The sequence below is a fragment of the Euprymna scolopes genome, chromosome 8 (assembly GCF_053919585.1).
Source record: "Euprymna scolopes isolate OS-2025 chromosome 8, ASM5391958v1, whole genome shotgun sequence".
Classification (NCBI taxonomy): domain Eukaryota; kingdom Metazoa; phylum Mollusca; class Cephalopoda; order Sepiida; family Sepiolidae; genus Euprymna; species Euprymna scolopes.
The window spans coordinates 44,615,515-44,640,804 of NC_136489.1; the positions used below are offsets into that span (position 1 = coordinate 44,615,515).

General features: G+C 35.3%; 1 protein-coding gene across 3 annotated transcripts in view; it reads left to right on the forward strand.

Moving 5' to 3' along the window:
* LOC145283542 (carbohydrate sulfotransferase 15-like) overlaps positions 1-25,290 on the forward strand; it is a 373,389-nt gene that overhangs the window by 341,827 nt on the left and 6,272 nt on the right. For all 3 annotated transcript variants that reach the window (XM_080132411.1, XM_080132412.1, XM_080132413.1), the window contains 5 exons: positions 5,551-5,786; positions 9,171-9,504; positions 13,011-13,106; positions 18,976-19,132; positions 23,412-23,568. In XM_080132411.1, coding sequence (XP_079988537.1) covers positions 5,601-5,786; positions 9,171-9,504; positions 13,011-13,106; positions 18,976-19,132; positions 23,412-23,568 — 930 coding nt within the window. In that variant the 5' untranslated portion in view covers positions 5,551-5,600. The remainder of the gene's footprint in view (positions 1-5,550; positions 5,787-9,170; positions 9,505-13,010; positions 13,107-18,975; positions 19,133-23,411; positions 23,569-25,290) is intronic.

A 25,290-nucleotide genomic window follows, 5' to 3' on the forward strand; every position in this document is an offset into this window, starting at 1 on the left:
AATAGATGTGTGGGTGACCTTATCTATCTTAGGAACAGTCTGTACCAAAGTTCTGTCAATTTTTGGTTTACAGAAATGAAAATTGATATATAGAGTATTTGGACATGTGGAACGAATTCAATTCTTTAGCCGGTAAAAATAGCTATAAAGGGTAATTATTTTCAATTGGAACTTCGCAAGCGAAAGTAGACTTAAAATTCTATTCTACACATCCGCAAATACACATTTATAGGTTAATCGTTATTTTTTAACTTATATGCGTATGGACATTGCTCAGAGTTATAAGAAATTCTGCAGAAATAAACAGACTTTTTATTGGACGGTTTGTTTGAACCAATCAAATTGCATATTAACAGCCGAGAATGTTATTGGTGCCAAATTTATTCTTTCTAATCACCAGAATTCAAAAAGACGCAGAGTTGGATGAAATCGAATTCTCACTTGGAGCTCGAAGCATCAAAAGTACTTTGTTGCTTTGAGACGTTTTAATGCTCTAATGTGGGGTGAAATATTATCATTTGCAAACACCAATGCCCTTATGTGGGGCGAATTTTTATATATTTGCGCGATTTGTGCTCTGTGAATCATTTGACTTTCTTCTATGCAAACTAATGCCTGTCAAAGACGAATTTAAGGTCTACAGTATGACCTGCCTTGTCCGCCGTTGGACAGAATCAAAGAGGACACCACGAGGCTATCAGCAGCTTCCATCTTGGAAGATACCTCAACACTTCAACCTGCGCATTTCTTCGTCAGTGGAATTTTTACCCAGCCTTTATCGAAGATTAACTATTATCCCTTCTGGGACGTTACTAGCCCATAGTGGCAGATAGCTGAAGATGGCGCATCTTTTGGATCTTTTTGCTTTAATAAAATTTACGTCGAAGTTTTAAAGGTGAGCTTGTAATTTCTGTTTTGTTTTCTTCCATCTGCCAACGGCAAAAACCTTGGGAGAGAAATTCTCACAGAGCATAACGAATAAGGCTGGATAGCTATGTTTTTGTTTCGATTCTAACTGTTAACACCCAAATCACTTTTTTTTTTTTTTTCAAATTTTTAATATATATTGGGTAAAATATAATAATCAAAAGTATTGGCTCTGTAATAATAAATATTAAATCTGTGTAAATTAAAATATACTTAAGCATGTGCTACGACCGGTCAACGCTGGGCGACTTGCTAGTATACATAAATCTAGAAATGTAAGAAAAGCGTGTTTGGGGTTGGGTTATTCATAACTCTTGAAGCATAAAACTTCTCAAATAAAGAACATTTTGTCCCAATGACGTTAATGTCATACTTTGAGCCTAGAGAAATGTCGTGTTCTCCATGAGGGAAAAAGAGTAAGGAATAAAGCAGAAGGCGGCCTAGTGACGAATGCCTTTGGTGACGATAAGAAATAAAAATGTCTGAAAATGTTCCACAGCTGTGGAACAGGTGGAAACCTTTTTTTTTACCCTCGTTCAAAAATTTCAAGTAAGATATCGTATATCAGAACGTTTCAGTAAAAACGCGACAATATGGGAACGTGGCATGAAATAGTGAGAATATTCATATTTGAATTGCATGGTTCACGTATAAAACTTTCGGTTTCAATTCAGGCATTCTGGCACATGGAAACAATCGTGGGTCTTTTGGCCATCGAACTGACGAGAACAATGATCATTTACACTAGAGTTTCTCAAACTTCAGGTCACCCTGAACAAGACAAAAGTTTTTGACGGAGAACTAACAAGATAATTTCTAAAATATTAATGAAAAACATTCATTTTAAATGTTAACATTAATAAATGATGTTTACAACCATTTTTCGTTCTTGATTAATCAAAGATTGTTGTAATTTTTGTCAATTTATTTATTTTTATTTATTTTTTATTTATTGCATGAATTATGAGGGTTAAACTAAAGAGCTGTCTCCCTTAGACAGAAAAGAGTGATCGCCTTTGGATAAACGGGGGTTCGCCATGACACCGAGACGAAGACACATGCTTCAAAACAAATATTTATCATCGCACTTCCAGTGGTTAAAAATATAAAGTCAATCGTAACGTGTAAATAAATCTGTTAAACGTTCCATTCGTATTATTTTTACATAGTTATTTAACATTCAACACTCATTTTTAAGCACGTAATATGAACCATCCTGAAACTCTTTATATCTGTAGTTATGTAAATTTCTAGTAAAAAAGATCAATAATTAACTGTCTGCAACCCTTCAATCTTTCCATATAAAGCATTTAGTCCTAAGAAAGGCCTTCCGGAGCCCATCAGCCTCACTCACAGAACTCCAGGGCTCTTTGGAGCACACTTTGGGAAACCCTGATTTATACTACGGACGTTCTCATATTTTGTATCGCAAGTAAAAGCGAGAAACCCGAAATCTGATTAAATTTCAATTATTCAGTTTGCTTTCGTTTGACTGCTTTGTTTTACGGCGTATTCATCCTCTCCGGGTATTTAATGCCGAATACATTAATTTTAATAAAAGTTTTATGTTTCAAATTATTTATATCTTCAAATATTTATTCATAAGGTTTAGCGTTTGTTTTATGGTATCTTAACCCGTTTCCGGTTAAGCCTGAAGTCCTTCATATTTTCAAAGCTATATTTATGCTGTTTAATTATACCGTTTTGTAGAGGAAAGTTGTTGTCTTCTATTATGGCTTTGCAGAACATCATTGATTTTTTTCAAAATGGAGGGAAAAAACAATAACATCGATGTTTGGTGCATTTTTGGTCGGGAAGCCGATACCTTTAGAGAGCGTGATCTGGTAGCACCGATTATTTAGGCTGGAAGTGATATATATAATTTAGAAAATGTCCCAAATTCGTTTCGAAAAACATTTTTATACAAACAATCGTAACATAGCGTGGACGGCTAAATGCGAATACCGAGCCGTGAGCAAAATGATGTCACGGTAAGGACAAAGAAAATTATAAAAAAGAGAGCATGTTAAAGATGATCAAGTGAGACGTCACAGCCGTAACAAGAAGTCACACGTGGTGGGAGATTGAGGAAATAAATGGTGTAGAACAAAAAAAAAACGAGTTTAATTTCTTTTCTATTCTTTGTCCACTTTGCGACTGGGTCTACAACGTATTGGGTAACGTTACACAAATTTTTATGCTTATTTCAGAATTTACATTCGCATTTTGTTCATCAAGCGAATGTAAATTCTGAAATAAGCAAAACAAACAAAAAACACACAATCACCAACATTGAAAATTGTTTGTTAATCCATTTTTTTTTTTTTTTTTTTTTTTTTTCACAGATCTTTTTCATTATATTCATTTGTAGGTGATAATCAAGACTTGTATATTAAGGAAATTAAATCATTTTTTTTTTTCAAAATTCTGTAAATAATTAATTTAAACAATATTTACAACAAATATAAAGAAATAAATCTTATTGGTAATTAGTCCTCTATTTCTCCTTCTCTTCCTTTTTTGTTTGTTTTTAACTTTTTATTATTTTGTTTTCAGAAACCGTAACAAAGTCGTTCGTTTTATTATACCGTTTTAATTATATCTACTTCCGGTATTAACTTTCTATTATATAATTTCCGCTTATGATATAAAATTACGTATCATTTTAATTTTCTTCTGTTCATCTACTTAATCTTCATCTTCTTTCTTCTCTTCTAATTATTAGGTTGGTGAAAAAATGTTTTATACATGAGTTCAACGTCCAAAAATGATATTGTTTTTACACCAACCTAATATTATTATTTACGTTTGTAATAGTCATTATAATATACATAACGTATTATTTACGTTTTTAATAGTCATTATAATATATATAAATACACATGACTCTTAATTCCATACTCGTTTGTTTCAAAGTGTGGAGGAACTCCATCCTAATATATTTTGCTTGACCACTTCATGATTTAATAAATTTTATGAATGTCTAATTATATATATACATATATAATGATGAAAATAAAATTGGACATTTACTAATGACTCAAATTTATTAAATCACAAAGTGTTTAAGCAAGGTATATTTTAAAAAAATACCCTTAACCCATTGATTTTCAAATTTAAGCTCTTCTCATTCAGCATCAAAATACATGAATCCAGTGGAATCTAACGCCAATAGTCTGTGAACTGAAAATGATTAATTAACGGATTGATCGATTACTTAATTGATGATTGATTGATTACACAAACGGCTAATTAAATATAATATTTCACTGTTCAATGCATTATTGACATTTATTGATTTTATTTCTTTATAGAAATTTAATGTATCTGACGAGTTGATAGGTGGAAAATTTCTATGAAAACATAAAAACATAGAAAAGAACATAAAAACAAGCACTGTTCAATGCACTATTGGCATTGATCTATATTGTATTCATGTACTTTGATGCTCAATTTGAATCTTCCATTTTCAAATTGCTTTCATACAATGATTTTCTATAGAAATTCTGAACGTTCCTAGAATTGTTTTACCTTTAAAGAGATTGTAAATAATTCTTTTGCTTGCAAGTTTTCAAATTTTAAAATGTAATTCATTTCTTCTATACAAAATCTTAGCATCTTATGTGTATATTTCTTAATAGGTCTCTCTTTCACTAGTCTAATAGTGTATACATAAAAAAACGTTATTTTGTCAAATGTCTCTTCGATGTTATAAACGTCAGGGTATTTTTTTATTTTTACACAGTGATCACCACTTATCAAGGCCCGGAAGCCACTCAGGGATAAGGGTTATTGCAAGTACATTACGTTAGTGTGGAGATTTGATGAAGTGTTTAATTAAGGGGGCGGTTCATCTTCCTTTATAACTGATAAAAATAGATTATCAATCAGAATTTAATATTAAAATGGATGAAATTGCCTAAAAATATTAAACTTTAAGAACATTGGCTAATTTTTAGAATATAATTTTAATGATAGAATTCAGATTATTTCATGTGCTTATGTTATTAGGAAAGCTATTTCGGTTAAAAAAATAGGGAAAATGTGGTTTGACTCTCTTATATATAAACGTCTATTAATGATAAATTTCTGACTAAATAGCTTTGATATGAAACGCATACAAGCATACAGGGTGACCCCCCTCCAAAAAAAAGCTAAATGGAGGCCATCTAGAACATATGCTGTAGAACGGAGAAAAAAAAGCCCAAAGACCTTAGTGTTTTGATGTGATGTTTTGAATATAATAAACAAGTTATGACCAAAGTTTAGTTTAGAGTTGGGGCCCGTTTTTTTTTTTTTTGGTCACCATGTATAAGTTACTGTGTATGTATATGTTTATTAATGTTGTTGATGTTGAGCACAATTCATTTCGTGTGAATCAGATGATTATTGTTGCCATTCGTTTCCCCGATATCTTTCCAATTAGAATTTTTAGCCGGGTACTTATGGAAGGTTCCATAAAGATTGCCTAGTGAAAGTGTTTCTGTGGAACGAACTTGTTTGGATTTGGCAAACCCATGTCGTCAGTCCGTGCCGTTAACCACTTAGTCACTGTCACCTCTCTGATGGCCGTGTTTATGTCCGTCTTTGCTTCTAAACATTTCTCTTTTTATTTACTTACAGGCTGTTTACCCTGCTATGTAAGAAACAGCAACAAGTTATAAAAAATTGTTATGCCCAACAGTAAAAAGCTTGCCCTGTTCTGCATCCTTACTGTCACAATTTACTGTATATTCGTCCACAACTACGTCTGGAAGAATACACAGGAGCCGGCATACGTGGTGAACAAACCGAAAGCGAATAATGTGTTAAACTTCAGTAATTTCATCATCACCAAAGAGAATGATCTCATCAATAAGGTAAGTTGGAGCTTTTTTTTTATTATTATTCTTCATCAGACTTTTTTTTTAATAATAATCTTTTTTGTTATGGAAATAACTCTAGACAAGGTGTGAAGCCACTTGATGTAGGGAGCTAACAAGAACGAAAGCTGATTATTACAAAGATAGAAGTTTCGAAAACAGTGAGGAGTTCCAAAACCTTGCAGTACTTGAAAGGAAGCTTCTGGAATAAGAAGCTGTATTACAATGAGTTGTCAAAACAACGAATTGATGAAGACCACTAGACCAACAAGCCAAACAAGCTGGAACAAAAGACGCAGGGCATGGATCAGACAATTTTGAAGAACACCGGCCATAATAATATTTATAGAAAACGGATCAGGTCCATGAGAGAGGTTGTACAGAAGAGTGGGGCAATCAAATTACAGATACGTTTCTGCACATTATCAAAAAACCTCAAATGAGATAAATTCACCAGGTCAAATATGGCAACAGTATTCCAAACATTTCTGCATATAAATCACTAGCGGGGGAGCGGGGGGGCGGGGGCTTTGCTGGAGCGTAAAAATATGCGTAAATATGATATTTTAATTCGTCCGGATTTTGTATATATATATAATTATAGTCATGATTTCAAAAGTTAAAGAAAAGATATTTGAGTGCCATCAGCCAGAATCGAAACTGTAACATTCAAAGCTGGTGACGTTACCACTGTACCAACGTGGCACGCATATGAACTTTTTTTAAATTAAAATTAAAAATAAACTAAGTTGAATGTACAAAATGTATAATGATTATTTTTCAATTTTGCCCTTTTTTGACCCCTTAAAAACTATTTTAACCGGCTAAAGACCCATAAAAGAATGGTCCGGAATAAATCCTATCCTTTGAGGCCCCATGTGACTTTTAGTTTCGGAGGAGATAGTTTGAAAATATGGAGACAGACATATGGACTTTTATATATTAGACTAGAATACTCGTCACAGGACGGGTAAAATTCTTCAGGCAATAGTTCTGTACTAATTTTATGTCCACTTACAAAGATTTTTTTTACATAGGTATCACCACTTATCGAGTCCAAGAGGCTACTCGAAGATAAGATTAAAATCAACATATTTTGATACTAAACCTTATGTTTAGAACCCTTATCCCAGTTTTGATCGAAATTCACTACATGATTTTCACCTCAGAGAATGATCCATTTAAGCATTAAGGATCAAATTTAACGTAAACCTTAAATTTTTTTTTTTTTTAAACAGTGATCACCACTTATCAAGGCCCGGAAGCCACTCAGGGATAAGGGTTATTGCGAGTACATTACGTTAGTGTGGAGATTTGATGAAGTGTTTACTTAAGGGGACGGTTCAGTAGGAATTTGTTAACATTGGACTTGAAGACATCCAAGTTGTAGTCCGGTGGGAAACAGGCAGACGGAACAGAGTTCCACAGGCGTGCAGTTCTAAGAAAGAAGCGTTGTTCATGGAATCCGCGTTTTGATTTAGGTACAGATAGAGAGTGGGGGAAATTTTTTAATTTTAATTATGAAAAGAGAGGTTGTACACATATTATACTCAATTTTATTCATCAATAAAGATATAATCTAATACCATTATATATTTTTTTTTGCTCCACTGTTATATATATCATTGAATAAGAACGTTATTTTAAATCTACGATCTATAGAATAGATGTGCTTTATTTGAAAGAAAAGAATTACAAAACAAATGCTTCTGCAGCCTATCAATGTTATTTAATTAATCGATAAATATCGTTAAGTTCTTCTTCGGCGAGAATTTATATTCTTGAGGATTTGCATTATCGTTGTTTTTAATGCAGAATATATCATGTTTTTTCAAAATCCTATTAAAAAGATGAATAGTAATTTATTTAAAAAGGTTTATTTAAAAACGAAACAAAAAGAATGATTCAAATACTCCCGTGCAGCACTGGGTTATTATAGATAGCTATTAATAAATGTAAGAGTTATAATATTGAAAGCATTTATAGGATCGATATTTTAACATTTCATAAGATATCTGACCAATTTTTTGCACCATAAATTTTTTAACAACATATTCTTTCATTGAATTATCTTTCCAAATATGTACATATTCTTACAAATTAAACAAAATAACAAAAATCAAGATACATGTTAGTATTTAGATCCTGAGTAGATATAAGAACCATTTTATTTTAGTGACGTCATTTTGTTTTGATCTACTGAGAGCTATTTTGTTTTCAATATCAAATAGCACTTTAGATGGAAGTATTGATGATCATTTGAAGGGTTCATAGCTATTTTATTTATTGGGTGGAGGTATTGATACCTATATTATAAGAATGGAGTTATTGATAGCTATGTTATAAGGATGGAGTTATTGATAGATATATTATAAGAATGGAGTTATTGATAGCTATGTTATAAGGATAAAGTTATTGATAGATATGTTATTAGGATGGGGGTATTGATAGATATGTTATAAGGATTGTGTTATTGATAGATATGTTATAACGATGGAGTTATTGATAGATATGTTATTAGGATGTGGGTATTGATAGATATGTTATAAGGATTGTGCTATTGATAGATATGTTATAACGATGGAGTTATTGATAGATATGTTATTAGGATATAGTTATTGATAGATATGTTATTAGGATGGAGTTATTGATAGATATGTTATAAGGATTGTGTTATTGATAGATATGTTATGAGGATGGAGTTATTGATAGATATGTTATTAGGATGGAGTTATTGATAGATATGTTATAAGGATTGTGTTATTGATAGATATTTTATAAGGATGGAGTTATTGATAGATATGTTATTAGGATGGAGTTATTGATAGATATGTTATTAGGATGGAGGTATTGATAGATATGTTATAAGGATTGTGTTATTGATAGATATTTTATAAGGATGGAGTTATTGATAGATATGTTATTAGGATGGAGTTATTGATAGATATGTTATTAGGATGGAGGTATTGATAGATATGTTATAAGGATTGTGTTATTGATAGATATGTTATTAGGATGGGGGTATTGATAGATATGTTATTAGGATGGAGTTATTAATAGATATGTTATAAGGATTGTGTTATTGATAGATATGTTATTAGAGTGGAGGTATTGATAGATATGTTATTAGGATATAGTTATTGATAGATATGTTATTAGGATGGAGTTATTGATAGATATGTTTTAAGGATGGAGGTATTCAGAGATATGTTTTAAGGATGGAGGTATTCAGAGATATGTTATTAGAATCGAGATATTGATTGCTATGTTATTAGAATGGAGGTATTTATTGCTATGTTATTAGAATGGAGGTATTGATTACCATTTTGTTTGGATGGAGATATTGATAGTGTTTTTTTTTTCATTATTTTCCACCTACAGCGTCCACCCTCCTTTTTGCCCAACTATCGGAACCCGTGTTGGTTGGAAGACATCTACTCGGCCGGCGTCTACTTGGATAATCCCTACTTGCACATGTCCCAGTCGATACAAAAAGAAATGATCCGACTAACAACAAAATGGGGTAAGCTACTGAGTAGGGGTGATAGCTCAAAGCCACCGAAGCGAATTCGATGCCTGCCTTACTTCTATATCGCAGGGATGCCAAAATCAGGGACCACAGATTTCTATCGTCGCATAAATGTTCATCCAGATATTGTCAAGTGTCAGCGGAAAGAACCTCATTGGTGGACAAGAATAAGATTTCAACAATTATGTACGTATTGATTTCACTTTCTCTGTCTCAGCTTTTTTCTCTCTATTTGAGAATGCTCTTTCTATTGCTCTATTTTCCACATTTCATCCTCGTGAGGATTCGTCAGGCTATTGCATGGAATCGAAGCAACATCGATTGCATGCAATAGCTTGACGAATCCTTACGAGAATGAAATACAAAAAAATTATGTCTAGCCTAATTGCTATATGTATTTTTTCAAAACTTACTATCTAACTCTACTTGCGTATTGATGACTGATAAAGTAAATGCTCAATATATATACTGTGTGCGTGTGTGTGTGTGTGTGTGTGTGTGTGTGTGTGTGTGTGTCTATTAATATTGATCTATGTATTAATGAAGATATTTTATATTAGATCCTATCTTGATAAAGGGATGTTCACTATTATAAATATAGCATTAATATGAGACAAAATAAAATGGTTACAAATAAACATTTACATTATTTACTAATTCATCATAAGTTCAAAAACAAGAAATATAAAGAAACATTATTTCTTTATGCCATGAAGCTTCATAAATTAGGCGTCTTTTTTCTTCAGATAACTACATTATTTTGCTTATTCTGAAGAAAAAAGAGTCTAAGTTTTGAAACTCCATGGAACAAGGAAAATATTTCGTTATATTTCTTTTTAAACTTTTGATGAATTAATAAATAATCTAAGTTTTTATATTTTTATATTTTATTTTATCTTTTATATATATATATATATATATATATATATATATATATATATATATATATATAAGAATCTTATTCAGGTGTTCTTGTGAGAATCATTATTAGCAATTTATTCCTGGTAAAACTAGATATTTCCTGAAATCAAATTAAAGTCACTTTAAATCCCCAGTACGTTCATTTTCTTTTCATCGTTCATCGCTATTGCAATTCACTTACTATTCTCTCAATAACCGTTTAAAATTGTGTTCTTAATTCTTGAGTAACAATAAACCTTCCCATATTCTATGTACCATTCCAGTTAAGGTCTGGTTAGTGCTATCCCTCGTCAGTCTTTCTATTCTCACAGACCCTCCAGATCTATGGTCTATCAACTAATATTCATTCCGATGTATGGGAGTGGGGGAAATCCAAAAGGAATAATGAAATATTTTCTTTTCACATAATGTGTCTGTTGAAATTTTATTTTTAATATATTAATTGGTTATCAGTTGCAAATGGCAAAAGATACGAGACGGGAAATTGCTTGTCGAGTAGAATTCACAATACCATCTCCTTCATGTACGTGAACGGTTCAATTACTAAAATCGAGAAGCTTCCTCAGCTATGTTAAATCCCTGAGAACATCTTAGGAAGTGTAGCGACATGCCACAGATATTAAAGTGGCTGGACAAGGAGCGTTCCAGTTGTGCGTACATCTGTTATCTACACTCACACAAATTCTGCAGGCATAAAAACTAAAACTTGGTAATTGTCGCAGACGTATTCCAGAGCAGTATCACGTGACAGGGTGTCTACTTTTCATCCAATCGGCATTCAAAGAAAGCGAATTTCAAAAATATTTTTCTGACAGCTTTCGCTGGAGTCGGTTTGTAGCCTATAAAAAAAAGCACTGCACGCGAAACCCAGTCAGTTGAAGCCAGCCAGCATGCTGTCAACAATAACATGGACATGGTCGAGGTTCGACGTAAAACTATCAGAATATTTTTACATTCTCAACAACATCAGACAATTCATTCATTTATCACTTTCTTGACTCGTGTGTTGAATCGGTACACACACAAAAAAAGACGTCGACAATAAAAACAGGATTCATAATTTCTTGCTATGTTAAATATAACCATATTTTTAATTTTTATATTCGACTTCGCCTTGATGCTGTTTCTGATACCATTTTCTTTTATTTTTTTTGTTAGGGGTTGGGAAACGTTTTCCTATGCTCACGCCACGCCTGTGATACCAGGTATCTTTGAGTGTGGGCCAAATCCCCTACAGAAGAGAATGGACTATAGCTGTGGATCAGCCGGGGCGTCTGATGCTAGAGAATGGACCCCCTCTTACTGACATGGGAATTCTCATTTCTGATGCCCTCTCCCAGGTTTAGAAACACCCTGCCTCTAGTAGAAAGCACTCAACCACCTGAGAACAAGAATGGTGCGATAAAAAATTATTAGATGGAGCTACAAAACTGACTCAATCATTTGCGAATATGTATGGAAGGGAAGAATAGGCGACATGATGTTTACCGCAAATTGTGCCAGATAAATTTTATTTTACTAAAAAGTATATAAAGAAATCAATAAATCTCTTGCTCTACCATTATATAAAAGAAATTGTGTGTATTTGTGCGAGTTCGTTCCATGTGGACTCAGAAACGGCTGAGCGATGTTTTTTAAATTTTCCACAAAGATACCTGATTTGTCTGGAAGTGTTTTTGCATAGTTTTTTCATCGGAATGTGTCTGATAAGAATCGAAAATTGATAATTAAAAAAATCCGATTGAAGTCAGAATTCAAAGTTAACACTTTTATATAACCTTACATCACAAGTGCATTTGAAAAGTTTTATTACCGCACAAGCAGAAAGGCCTCACCAATAAAACCAACTGTAGATTCTTTGATAAGATAGGGCGCTTAAAAATTAATGTTTCTTTTTAGAGCACAGTTGAACTATGATACCTGAACTTTGCATTTTAAACTTTAAGTGAAGCCATTATTTACAGATAATTTTATGAAATAAACTCTCTACGGTGCAATGTAGACTACAATATATTGTGGAGTAAGTAACTGCACAGAGGCATGTGAAGCCTCCTCTCGGTACATTAAAAAAAAGGTGTCTCAAACTAGAACAGGCAATCAATCGATTTGATTAAAAAATGGGCGATTTCACCGATTTCGATGACAATAAAAGTATGGGAGGGTGAAACATTTGTTGGTCCTCATTCAATCCTGGACAACGTCGGGTCTACATGCTAGGTTTCATGAAATAATATATTTTTTGTTATAATTAAAAACAAATTCAAAACAATGAAACGTGTTTTTCCATATGGTTTCGTATTTCATTTCAAGCTTACTGACTTCAGTCCCTTCCATATTTTAGTTAAACTGAGTTCACTTCTGACGTCTTAACTTTGTGTAATGAATTTTTGGACTCGACCGGTTGTTACTTGGATGATGAAAAATGCTATGAGAGGACTGAAAATGATTAATGGTCAAAATTTGCTTAATGAAATTCAAGTATTTGTTAAGATTTGACTTAAAGACAACCACGTTGCATAATTTATTTTATTTAATATTTAATTAATATATTTATATTATTTTATAATTTATTTTAATTATATAATTTATTATCCTCATCTTGTAAGAGATGAGAATAATAGTCCACAAATAATTAAATAAAATAAATTATACAAATTACTCATCTCAAAAAGAATTCCAAATTAATTCAACTATGTTGCAGTCTACAGAAAATCGGTCACGTAATAATCGAAAGGGTAAATAACTAACGTTAAAACATTTTTCTTTTTCAGGGAAAACAAACCATAGTTCCTTCAGTAATTACATCGATTTATTTGATGGTGCAGCAGAAAAAATACAGATGGATAAACAACACAAGAAAATAACGAGTAAGTCATAACGAATCCTTAGTATATCATTTATATGAATGACTTCCCTTTAATGTAGCCTCGTTTTCAATAATCTATATAATACTTGTCCATATGTTACGCTTGGAAAAAGTCAAATACATCTTTTATAAGCCATATTGTTTCAAAAAAAGGCTAAATTTGCAAAATTTTGTTCTGAAAAGACCAATCTGGCAACCCTAGATAAGAATATGAGTGACCTCCCTTTCAGGTGTCGTTTTCGAATATCATAATATACTAGTCTGTGTGCCCGGCGGTGTCCGGGTATTTGGAGGTGTATTGAGCAAAAAAAAAAAAAGTGGTAGTAGACAGGCAGGCAAGCTCTAACTCGTACCCCGAAGGAGGAAAAGAACGTGAAAACAAAAACGTGACGTCTTTGCTGTTGCGTTCATCACCAAACCGGAAGTAATGAATGTAAGAAAAAAATGTAAGGAAAAATTCAAGATGGCGCCCGACTCTCTCTTTAACACGGTAAGATATCCTCAACACGGCACAAGAAGCAACAGCCACACGATTCCCCAGCCAACTCAATCGTCACTCGCCCACGTCTTTCCCCTCACCCGCTTTTATCCTCGTTCTAGGCCGGCTAAATTTGCATATTCCGAGAATTCGTGTGACTTTGCGAGACATCATACTTTACAAAAGACGGCGGTTGCCATCTTAGTCCTCTTTTCTATTTTTGGTCGGTAACGCTGAGCTGGTCTCGAGGTAAGTCTTTTTCCCCTCATCCGTCTCTCCCACGTACCCACACAACACGCAAACACGCGGGCGCTTATCTCCTGGATGCACGTTACACTCCCCCCTGATCTGATGATCACATAGAGAGCACTGGGGGGGGTGGCCTTTTAGTGCGTGTGCTTCTGCGAAGAGGTACATTCACTGTTTCAGATTCGGGCTCTGGATCTGGTTCCGCCTCATCAGATGAAGTATCGCTATCAGTCTCTGGAAGGGGCTCACTGAATCCGTGCATCGGCAGCTCATCGCTAGACGCTTCACTGCTTTCTTCTGTAGTTGTATGACGCACCTCGGTAGCTGGGCGAAGATCTCGCACATGTCGTGGGGTTCCATCGACCAAAACAGACTGCTGGCTAATCACTCCAGATATGTGTCCTCGCTTAAACTTGTCGGTGCACCGATTTCCTGGAGGCCGCACCCACACTGGATCTCCCACTTCATATCTGTTATATGTTCCCTTGTCGGTTGGCTGCATAGTGTTGATTCCCTTCACTCCGACTCGGTACGTGTAAATAGCATTCGCAGGTGCGGTTGAAGGGGACGTCCCGTCCTTTGGCGTAATGTTGTACCAATATGTTGCTTCCGCAATAGTACATCGCTTCCTGGCAGCAATTCTCTTGATGCTGCGATGGCTTCTTTCAGCAATGCCATTTCCTGATGGCACATGCGCACATCGCAACCGTAGACGGACGCCCCACTCATCTAACAACTGCCGGACTTGCTGGCTACAAAACGCTGCATCATTGTCAGTCAGGAGCTCTTCCGGCGCACCTCGCTCAAAAAAAATGGATGATAGGTGGCGAACAACATTTGCTGAATCCTGTCTGGTCATCTGCCGCCACACCGCAAATCTCGTAGGCCCGCAATCAATGAGAGTTAGAAAGGGCTTGCCACTGTAATGGGTAATATCCATGGCCAGCCGCTGCCACACACTCTCAACTTCCAAGCGACCATTCTGTATCGCTCTGGTGCAGGATCAATAGACTGGCAAGCCTCACAATTTCTGACGATCTGTCTGACATCCATCTTGGTCACTGCTGGGTATGCACGCCTCACAAAATAAAGGGTCCTCTTGATACCCGGATGTCCGCTCTGTGCATGAATTTTTTGTATTTGACATGGGTCGATTGCAACTGCACAAGATCGAGCAGTAATCTCCATTCCCATCTTCGCGGCTTCATACCATTTGTGAGGTACACGGGTCAGTTGGTCAGCACGATTACAATGTGATGGCACCAGAGTGACGCTCAGTGATAGCTCATACTCAGATACCAGGTTTTTTAGCGTGTCTAGCCTTCTCCGTATTAACATTTCGCTTGCTGCCTTGGTACGGATTCGTGTCCGTCCTGAAAGTGTGTCAGACACCCAGTGGTAGACACAGAGAGAATCTGTGTACAAGGTCAACTTCTTAGACTGCCACTGCAGGGCCAGATTTACCCCCTTTACAACAGCGTCCAGCTCTGCCAGGTTGATATGCTGAGAATCTGTTACGGGCCGCAGCCAACACGCATCCTCGAACACGTTTCCTCCTTGCTCCAACGATACTCCCAACGCCAAAGAACTGGCATCAACCCAAACACCTACGTTGTCTCCGTTAACACACCACCGCCCACAGGCAGGGTCCTTCGTGTTCACTCTCTCCAGTGTCTCTTTAATCATCAGAGTTAGTAGGACATCATCGGATATGTCATCCCAACCCGTGGTTGTTAAATTTGCTCTGCGTTTAATCACACCAACAGCTGCGCGGAGCCAGCCACAGACCGGTAAGTGACCAACAAGTTTTCCACACCAAGAAAAAACGGTCCGCCTTGTAACGAGGTTGGGGATGCTTGGAATTTCACTGCCATGCCTCCATTGTAGGGTGCCATCCTCTTCATAAACATCCAATCCCAATACACGTGCTCCTTCCCTTAAACGTTCGGGATTCTTGCATTCCAGACCAAACTGAGCCAACTTTTCTTTGACACACGACGCAGACTGTACATCTTCATTGACATATACGTCATCAATGTAAGCTGACGTTGAGTCCCTCATGGGCTTTTCTTGGGACAATACTGTGTTGACAATAGTCTTCATGATCTGTGGTGCCACATTTAGGCCGAAGCCAAGGCGTGTAAGGCAGTACCTCTGCCCCTGGAACCAAACTGTCTGGAACGGCCACAACGTCTCATCAACTCGCACCTGTAAATAGGCTTTTCGTAAATCCAATATTGAGACATTAGTGCCTTTCTGACGCCATTCCCTCAACTTACTGGCGCATACGTCAGCATCGGCAGTGTAGGCTTCAATATGCTTGTTAAGCTCCCTATAGTCCAGCACGGGCCGTACTTTCGACTTGTTATGCTGGACTACTGTCATCAAGGGTATTAGACCCTTCGGAGGCCCAAGCTTGTCCTCAGGGTAGGGGATTAACCAGCCATCTTGGATCCACGCCTTTAGTTCCTTTTCGTATTCTGCTCGGGCCTCACTGGGTATAGGCTACTCTGCAACCCCATTCTTGAGTTTAGTCGGTGCCATTCCCTCGGTCCACTTCCAAGATGCAATCCAGGCCCTCTTGCGCGAGTCGTAGTCCACTGTAAAATCCGGCCGATCGATATGGAGCGCTGCACACACTGGGGCCACTAAGAATCGCACCTTTCCATCCCGATGAATTGTGACTCCCCCCAGCGCCTTGATGGCATCGTATCCGAGCAACAGGTCAAACCCCAGGAGATTTCCTTGGGTCACGAGCACATTGATCTTAGTGGCTGCACCGGTGTCCGTGTAGATCTTGACAGTTCCAGCTCCACAGCATGTCTGGGTCTCGCCTCCTATCGTGGTGACTTTGATCTTCCTCTTAGTCCAACTTGGACACAGCCTGGTGCTCACTATAGTATGCGAACAGCCTGAGTCGAGAAGTGCTGAGCAGGGTATCCTGTTTACGTAGACGGTTATTACTGGTTGCGCCTTGTTCAAATTTTGCTCGGGGAGCAGGGCGGCGCTGACGTCCTCTCCCCTGATACGTTTCCCGCACAGTTTTGGGCTAGATGCCCCAAACCGCCACACTTAAAACAGCACACACGCCCCCTGTTGGTGCAATTCCTTGCAAAATGTCCGCGTCGGCCGCAGCGAAAACATTTCCCATTGCTTGCAGGGTTCTGATTCGGAATCTCCCGAGCGCCAATCTGGCCTGTCTGTGTCGCCATCACAACTGGTTCCCCCAGGTCCTCCTCATCTTTGATGATGGCTCGAGCACGTTCCATCAAGTGTTCCATGGTCGTTGTTGAAACGCTGGTTGAGGCTCTCAGTAGCTGCTTCACCCGAGTGGGAAGGCCCGCCACAAACACGTACGCGAGCGTCCGCTCCGACACCCCTCCACCGAACAGAACTGCGAGTTTCTTTAACTCAGCGAAGAAAACGTCCACGCTTTCCTCCGGTAGAAGTTTTCGGGAAGCAAATTTTTCATAGGCCGTACAAGGATCCATGGCAAATGCCTTGTACAGCGCAGCTTTAATTGCGGTGACATCTCCCTTTTCGACAGCACTGAGTTGCTGATATACACTCAAGGCACCCCCAGCCAATCTCAGGGGAATTACAGTGTGTACCCTTTTCACCTCACAAAGGTCGCACGCCAGCTCGACCCTTTCAACCCAGTCGACGATGGACGTGGACCCGTCAAACTCGGGTATGAGCTTTAAGTCAAATTTCGACTCGGTCATAGTCCTAGAGGCCAAATGGCCGGAATAGCTTGTAAGAAAAAAATGTAAGGAAAAATTCAAGATGGCGCCCGACTCTCTCTTTAACACGGTAAGATATCCTCAACACGGCACAAGAAGCAACAGCCACACGATTCCCCAGCCAACTCAATCGTCACTCGCCCACGTCTTTCCCCTCACCCGCTTTTATCCTCGTTCTAGGCCGGCTAAATTTGCATATTCCGAGAATTCGTGTGACTTTGCGAGACATCATACTTTACAAAAGACGGCGGTTGCCATCTTAGTCCTCTTTTCTATTTTTGGTCGGTAACGCTGAGCTGATCTCGAGGTAAGTCTTTTTCCCCTCATCCGTCTCTCCCACGTACCCACACAACACGCAAACACGCGGGCGCTTATCTCCTGGATGCACGTTACAATGAATGTTTCAATTAAGGCTAGTCAATCGACAAGAGAGGGTGACTTTCGAAAATCTCGACGAAAAAAGCGACCCCTCCTTGTAGAAAAGTGCCCAGTTGAGGGTGAAGTAATTAATGTTTTTAGCCTATTTTTCGATATTTGTCGTCAGAAGGGTCGGGCTTCAAAACAATATCGATTTTGTGAAAATTCGTCGCCTCTGTCGAAAGTTTTAGGCAGACATACAAACATACATACATTTAAACAGGCATTTGAGATTTATCATAATATATGATGATTATTGTGAGAAATAAACCCATAATAGTTCTTCACTGATAAAAAAATAGTCACAAAACGTTATGTAAAAAAGGAGCATTCGAAAGAAATAAAAGAAAACACATTTTGTGCCATATGGTGCTAGGCTGAAAGAGTAAATTAAAGATTGTTCCTTACAATGTGATTTTATTTTTTGTATTGAACTATGTATCATTTGTATTGAACTATGTATTATTTGTATTGAACTATATATCATTTGTATTGAACTATGTATTATTTGTATTGAACTATGTAGTACAATATTTTCTGAGTATTTAATTAATCTCATTTGGATCAGTTCTTTATTTCAAATACAATGGATACTATTTTCATAGAAATGTTTATAAACTCATATTTGTGCCTTTTATTAGGTTTTTTTTCTGTCCAAAAGCTCATTTTTTGCACTATCCATAAAAAATACCAGCTTTATCAAAACATTTGTTGATTAAATATTTCTCATTCCATTGAATTTCCACGGACCATGCTAGATATAAAATAATGAATTATAAGTATATTCAATAAGTAATAACGAATCTTAAATACAAGGTAACCAAAAAAAGTTTTGCTTTGAAGTAATATCTGTATCTAGGATCTTTTGCCACTATGTCTTCCGTCGTTCAATCCTCTTGCATTAAAAGTAATGGTAACTAGAAAGTATATCTAAGAAATAATGTAAATAAAGTAAGAATGGATTATATTTTTGTCTTTTGCAGGTGATGCCAGTGCCTCAACTCTTTGGGATAATGACTTTTGGAATCGATTGCCTGGCAATGCGAATCAATCGGAACCGGATCTTCTGATTGCCCACTATATTCATCACATGACCCCAAATATAAAAGTCATTGTAATTCTTAGAAATCCAATCGATAGGTAAGTAAAACAAAATAGACCTTGGGTTTACGAGCTTATTAAGAAAATATCTTCTTTTCTTTTATTCTAACTAGCACGGGACACCTGGCCTTGCCCGGTCGTAAAATATGCTTAAACGTATTTTAATTCATGCAGATTTCGTATTTATTATTACAGAGTTGATTCTCTATTAAATATTATATTTTACCTAATATATAGTTCTGATGTTAAAAGTTGAAAAAAAAAATGATTTGAATGCCATCAGCTAGAATCAAAACCAAGACATTTATTGCTCCAGACGCGTTCCCTACAGTTTGAGCTATCGATAGATAAGAACGATTTAAAATTAAACCACTTCAAGATATGGATGAATTTGTGCATACGCAAAAGTAATAGAAATATGTTGGTAAGTTGAAATGAACATTTTGCATTTCAACTTGGCGACATATTTTTGTATGCGTTATTCATCCATCCAAACAAAGATTTTATTCGTTATAAACCATCCTTGGTGTATGATTATGATTTCCTGTTCATTTGTGTGTTATGCGACCATTAATTTAAGAGTTTATCGGTTAACTATTTACAGACATGCATACATCTACTGTTTTATTTATATAGATGAACCACTCAAATGCTGTGCTATGTAGCGAGATGAACAATGCAAGCACATAGCAGTCCGTTAATAGTTGGATGAAAAATTCTTTGGATTATTCGTACTACTGTTTTCATCTTGAATGTTATTTTCACAACGTTTTGGCCGAATTAACCTCCGGCCTTCGGGTGTATCATGTCGAACCTGGAAATATTTCATTAAAACTATATATATAATGTTAGGATGATTAGTCGGAATTGGAAAAGTCAAAACTTTTGGGGATATCGGAATCGGGGAAAATTTGTGACTATTTTTTGATGCCTGAAACGATTATTTTAACTGTCAGGAATTATTAGCAACTTTGTTGTTATCCCTTAAAAGGTTTATAAAGAATTGGAATCGGGAATTTAGTACGGAATTGATGATTGTATCAGAATCAGGAAAAATATTAGAATCGTCCCATCACTAACGTGTGTGCGTGTGTGTGTGCGTGTGTGTGTGTGCGTGTGTGTGTGCGTGTGTGCGTGTGTGTGTGCGTGTGTGTGTGCGTGTGTGTAATATATATCAGTAATAATTAGTAGTAAGTTGTGGTCTAAACTGATAAGCAGTAAGATTGTATAGTTATCTAAAAACAAAAGTTTTTAGGCTCTCAAAATTCTTGCAGACTTTATTCGAATGATATTTGTTAAAGTTTATTTTATGATAAAATAATTAGGTGCTTCTCCTGTATAGGGCACAGATAAAAATCGCAATTCCAAATGAATTAAGAGGAAAACTTTTTATATATTTACGTATCAGGAGAAACTATATATCTACACCAAAAATTAAGAAAAATAATCAAGTAGACTTGTAAATCAGGGGAGATAAGTCAGTCTCATAAAGCAGGATAAGTCAGTCTATTATTTAATCAAGTAATAATTAATAGCGAATTAGCAAAATATGAAAACTGATTATACTCGATTATCTTTCCTTTCTTTTTTTTTTTTTCCTGATATGCAAGTATATAAAAAAATTCTTACTTGGAATTATATTTTTATCTGTGTCCATACTGTACAATCACCAACAATTTTATTTTAAAAAATCTTGCTACAGTACAAAATGATTTTATTCAAACAAGAAACCAAAATATTTTTAGTACAAAATTGTTTATTTTTCTTTTGTCTGACCCCTGAACAAGTCAAAAGTAACCATTTATAGTCATCTTTTACTTGTTCAAGGATCAGACTATTCTGATTAATAAACAACCTCACTCTCACACATTTCACATGATTCAGCGGATAAGTGTAAGACATTCAAAAATAAGAGTGAATATATACATACACTCGTGAGCAAAAAAAAATGGGCCAAACAAATTTTATACATTTTATTGCACTAAAAGCTATATTAAACAAAGAACAATTGAACAAGGAAACTTAAACGAGACTAATAATAGAACAAGACATTTACTTTAATAAATGCTTAGGATGGGATCACATTCTCTTTTGATTTCTTTAAAAGATCAATCATTTTAGACAATCAACCAACCAAAGAGGAACGATGCTATTCCATTCGCTTTGCACAGCTTCCCACAGTTTGTCATTGTTCAAAAAAGTTATTCCATCCAATGCACAAGATATTATGGACCTAATATTCTCGATTAGGTTTAAATCGGGGCATTGACCTGGCCAAAACATCACATCGATTGAATTATCAGAAAACCATTTTTTGTGACTTTAGCAGTGTGTGCAGGGGCATTATCATGTTGAAAAATAATGTTCTGCGATATTCCCAGCTTCTGGATACTTGGTAACAATCCTGTTTTTAATATTCGAATGTATTCCTTTGCATAGATTGACTTCTCACATCTAATAAGTTCCCCAACTCCTGCTGTAGTAAAAGTTCCCTATAATATTATCTCTCCATTCCCACGTTTAACTGTCGTTTTTATACAACTTGGCGAAAATCTTTCTCCAGTTCTTCGACTGCACCATTCGGGAGTATCATTAACAAGACAAAAATCTTGATTCATCTGACCAGAAACCATTCCTGAACCACTCTGTATCTTTCTTGACATAACACGAGAAGAATCTCTTTCTATCATTGTTGTTCTTCTTAGATAAAAATGGCTTCTTTGCACACCTTTTAGAAAAAAATCCTATTTCTTTACTTCGTCTAGATATTGTATATCTAGAAAGAGAATTTTCAGCACCTGTTTTGAATTCTTTGCTATGGTCAGCATAAGTTTTCTTTCGATCCTTCAAAACAATTGATATAAGCCTGTGGTCGATTTTCTAGGGCTACCAGATCCAGATTTCCTTTTTACCGAGCGTTCGACTTCGAACCTTCAACCAATTCACTTCTCTGCAGAAAAAAGATGCTTTCACTTTTTCTTTTCTAAAAATATCAAAAGCCTGCTTCTAAGTCCTTTTGGACTGCCTTAATTTGTTTTGTTGTTTTATATCTTCACCAAGAAGCGGTTTTACCATTTTTAGGATTGATGTTTCCACTTATTATTATATGCTATAATAATAATGTTCTGCAAAATATAAATGTTCAATTAAAATTAACAAAAATTCATGAAAAATATTAAAAATAAAAATAAAATACTTAGATAAGAATTAAGACTTGAAAAGATAAATTTAAAATTTATATTATTTACATACCCAATATGGGATGAAAATAAATTTTGATTAATATTATTTAAATAAACCTTTTAATTATGGTTCTTTCTTAAGAGATAACATATAAAGGGAACAACGAGGACATCGTAACATAAATATTTATTCGATCTATGGAAGATCGAGAAAAGAATAGTTGAACATATATAGACTAGACTTTGAAGATTACGATTTAGGAAATAAATTAATAAAATAAGTAAATTGGGGAGGAAAAAATAATTATAAAAATTTTTAAAAACATTAAAAGATTAAATAAATAAATTAAATAGGGAATGGTTGAAGTATCATTTAAAAAGTAGAAATACGAAAGTGGGATAAGCACTCAATTCGAAGGTCATCATATGAATAAAAATACAGTAAAAGGATGGTAAGGAGGTGAGTTCAACTGCTTAATCCCTTAAAATAGGGATTATGGATATATTCATATATGTATAACAAATGTATTTTACTGTCTGAAGAGTAGCTACTTCTGGAATGTTTTAAAATGATAGATATAAATTTGTCCAAATAGTTATGAAACAATTGTAACGCATAAGAAAATACACCAAATGATGTTCTTATTTTATATTTTGTTGTCTTGATTTTGCGAATATACATATATATATATATATATATATATATATATATATATATATATATATATATATAATCAGATTTCACAAGATTTGGCTATTTTGCAGTGTAGACAACAAAACAAAAATGTGGTATAAAAAAATGAAAACATTAGTTATTAGTTATAAGCAAAGATATGTGATTCTAACTTATTTTAGTAATTTTTGTTTGTTTGTTTGTTTGTTTTTGCTTATTTATTTACATCGAAACACAAGTACTGCATTAGAATAAACGATGGCTGACATGAAACTGTCACCTGCGAAATCTTGATAATCGTTCCAAAATTAAAAATTAAACAAAATATTGGTAGATACCAACCCAAACGAATGTCACGGTGAACTTTATGTGCTAGCATCATTAAAGATAAAGATGTTTAAATAAAATGCAAAAACTTTTGAAATCCGTTGTTCACTATTATTTTTTTTTTTTTTCATTTCAGATTATTTTCTGATTATCTTTACTTCGGTCTTTATAACAAATCACTGGAAAATTTCCACGAAAGGGTGAAAAACTCGATCAGTGTGTACGAGAATTGTTTCAGAAATGAGACAGTGCGAAGATGTGTGTATAACAGGAATTTAAGCCTTGTAGCTGGGGTAAGTTTTCATCGATTGCAGAATCTTATTAATCATTGAAAATCATTGAAAAATATTTTAGATAAATTAAGAGAACAACTCCATTTTTTTTTTTTTTTTTTTTTTTGTGGCGTTGAGTAATTACAGGTTTGTTTAGAGATGATAATCATCAAAATTGTGCAAAAAGCCAATGAACACGAATGATAATACAGATGTGGAAAAAGTATATTTGGATGATGGCGCTCTTTAAGTATTCGTATTATTTGCATTCTTTGGACTACTATTCTCATCTTGAATGTCATTTTTACAACGTTTCAGTTGATGTAATCTCTGCCTTTTTTTAGGAATATCTTGTCGAACTCTGGAATCTGTGTGGAATTTCGACCGGAAACCTTTATTTACTTCACAGAAGTTGCATGCTCTTTTTCCATCAGCCATGACTGGGTAGAGGTCCTAAGCAATTTGAAATTGTATTTTTTAATGATAAAATCACTTTTACAATTGTTTTTTTTTCCAATGATGGAACAAGTACATGTTACTGCCATGAAATAAATAAAGGGTTCTGTTCAAAATTCTAACCAGATTCCCGAGTTCGATAAAAACATTACGAACAAGATGCACCTGAAGAAGGTCGGAGATTACATCGACCAAAATGTGAAAATGACATTAAAGATGAGAACAAAGAATCCAAATGATACAAATAACCAATACTTATATAAAAAAATTTAGAAATGCTATCCAAAGTAGTTCAGAAGTTTTGTGTCATAGAAGAAACTACTCACATAAACGGCTACACATCGATTTGGCATGTTAGATGCGAGAATCGGGAAAAGAAACAGAAGTAACAAATTTGTGTTTGAAGCTGCATTCTTTTTTATATGGGGCATTAATTTTCATATTAGGGGAAGCTAAGAAGTGTAAGAGTTAATTAAAGTGAAATATTGTATCCTTCCGGCTCGTGGTGAGCTTGATACAAAATACAAATAGGTACGCCTATGTGTTCCATATTCAAAGAAATCAAGGAAGGTTACTCTGGTTACCTTCCTGTCCGGGGAAGATCACTCTGGTTGTCTTCTATTGTCAGAGACGGATAACTCTTATACCTATACAAGAACGAAGGGTCAGGAAGGACAGCGTTGATTGTTTGGTAACTGAGAGAAAACATTGAAGTTAAGAGTTGTTAGTGTAAATTGCGGTTGAAGTGAAGAGGAGTCCTGTCAATTTTTTTTTGTTTTTTTTTTTTACATTTTCTTATCTTGCTGGTACTATTAGAGCACAGGAAGAAGCAGATGCTAATGTGATTGCAAGAGTTAGAAATGGAAGTAATAAGCATTTTTTGCCATTACTAACCAGCATAGCGTTACCATAGTAAACCAAAGGCAGTCTAGTAGGCATGTAAACATAGCGTAATTATGTATGGAAGTGAAACTTGGCTAGTGACAGTTGATGACATGCGTTGCATGGCTAGAAATGATATGAGAATGATACAATAGATGTGTAATGTTGCTTAAAGACAGCCTTAGATCCATAACTTCCAAGGAAAATCAAATCTGGACATTGTGGGGAGATCTGTGCAGACACATTTTTGGTACAGTCAAATTGAAAGAATAGATAGAATTCTTGGATAGCAGAGGCAGTTGGAAGAGGAAGACCAATACTGCATATGATGATGATGATGATGATGATGATGATGAAATGAGTGACCTCCAAAAAATGCCACTCACCGTGCAATTGTTAATAAAA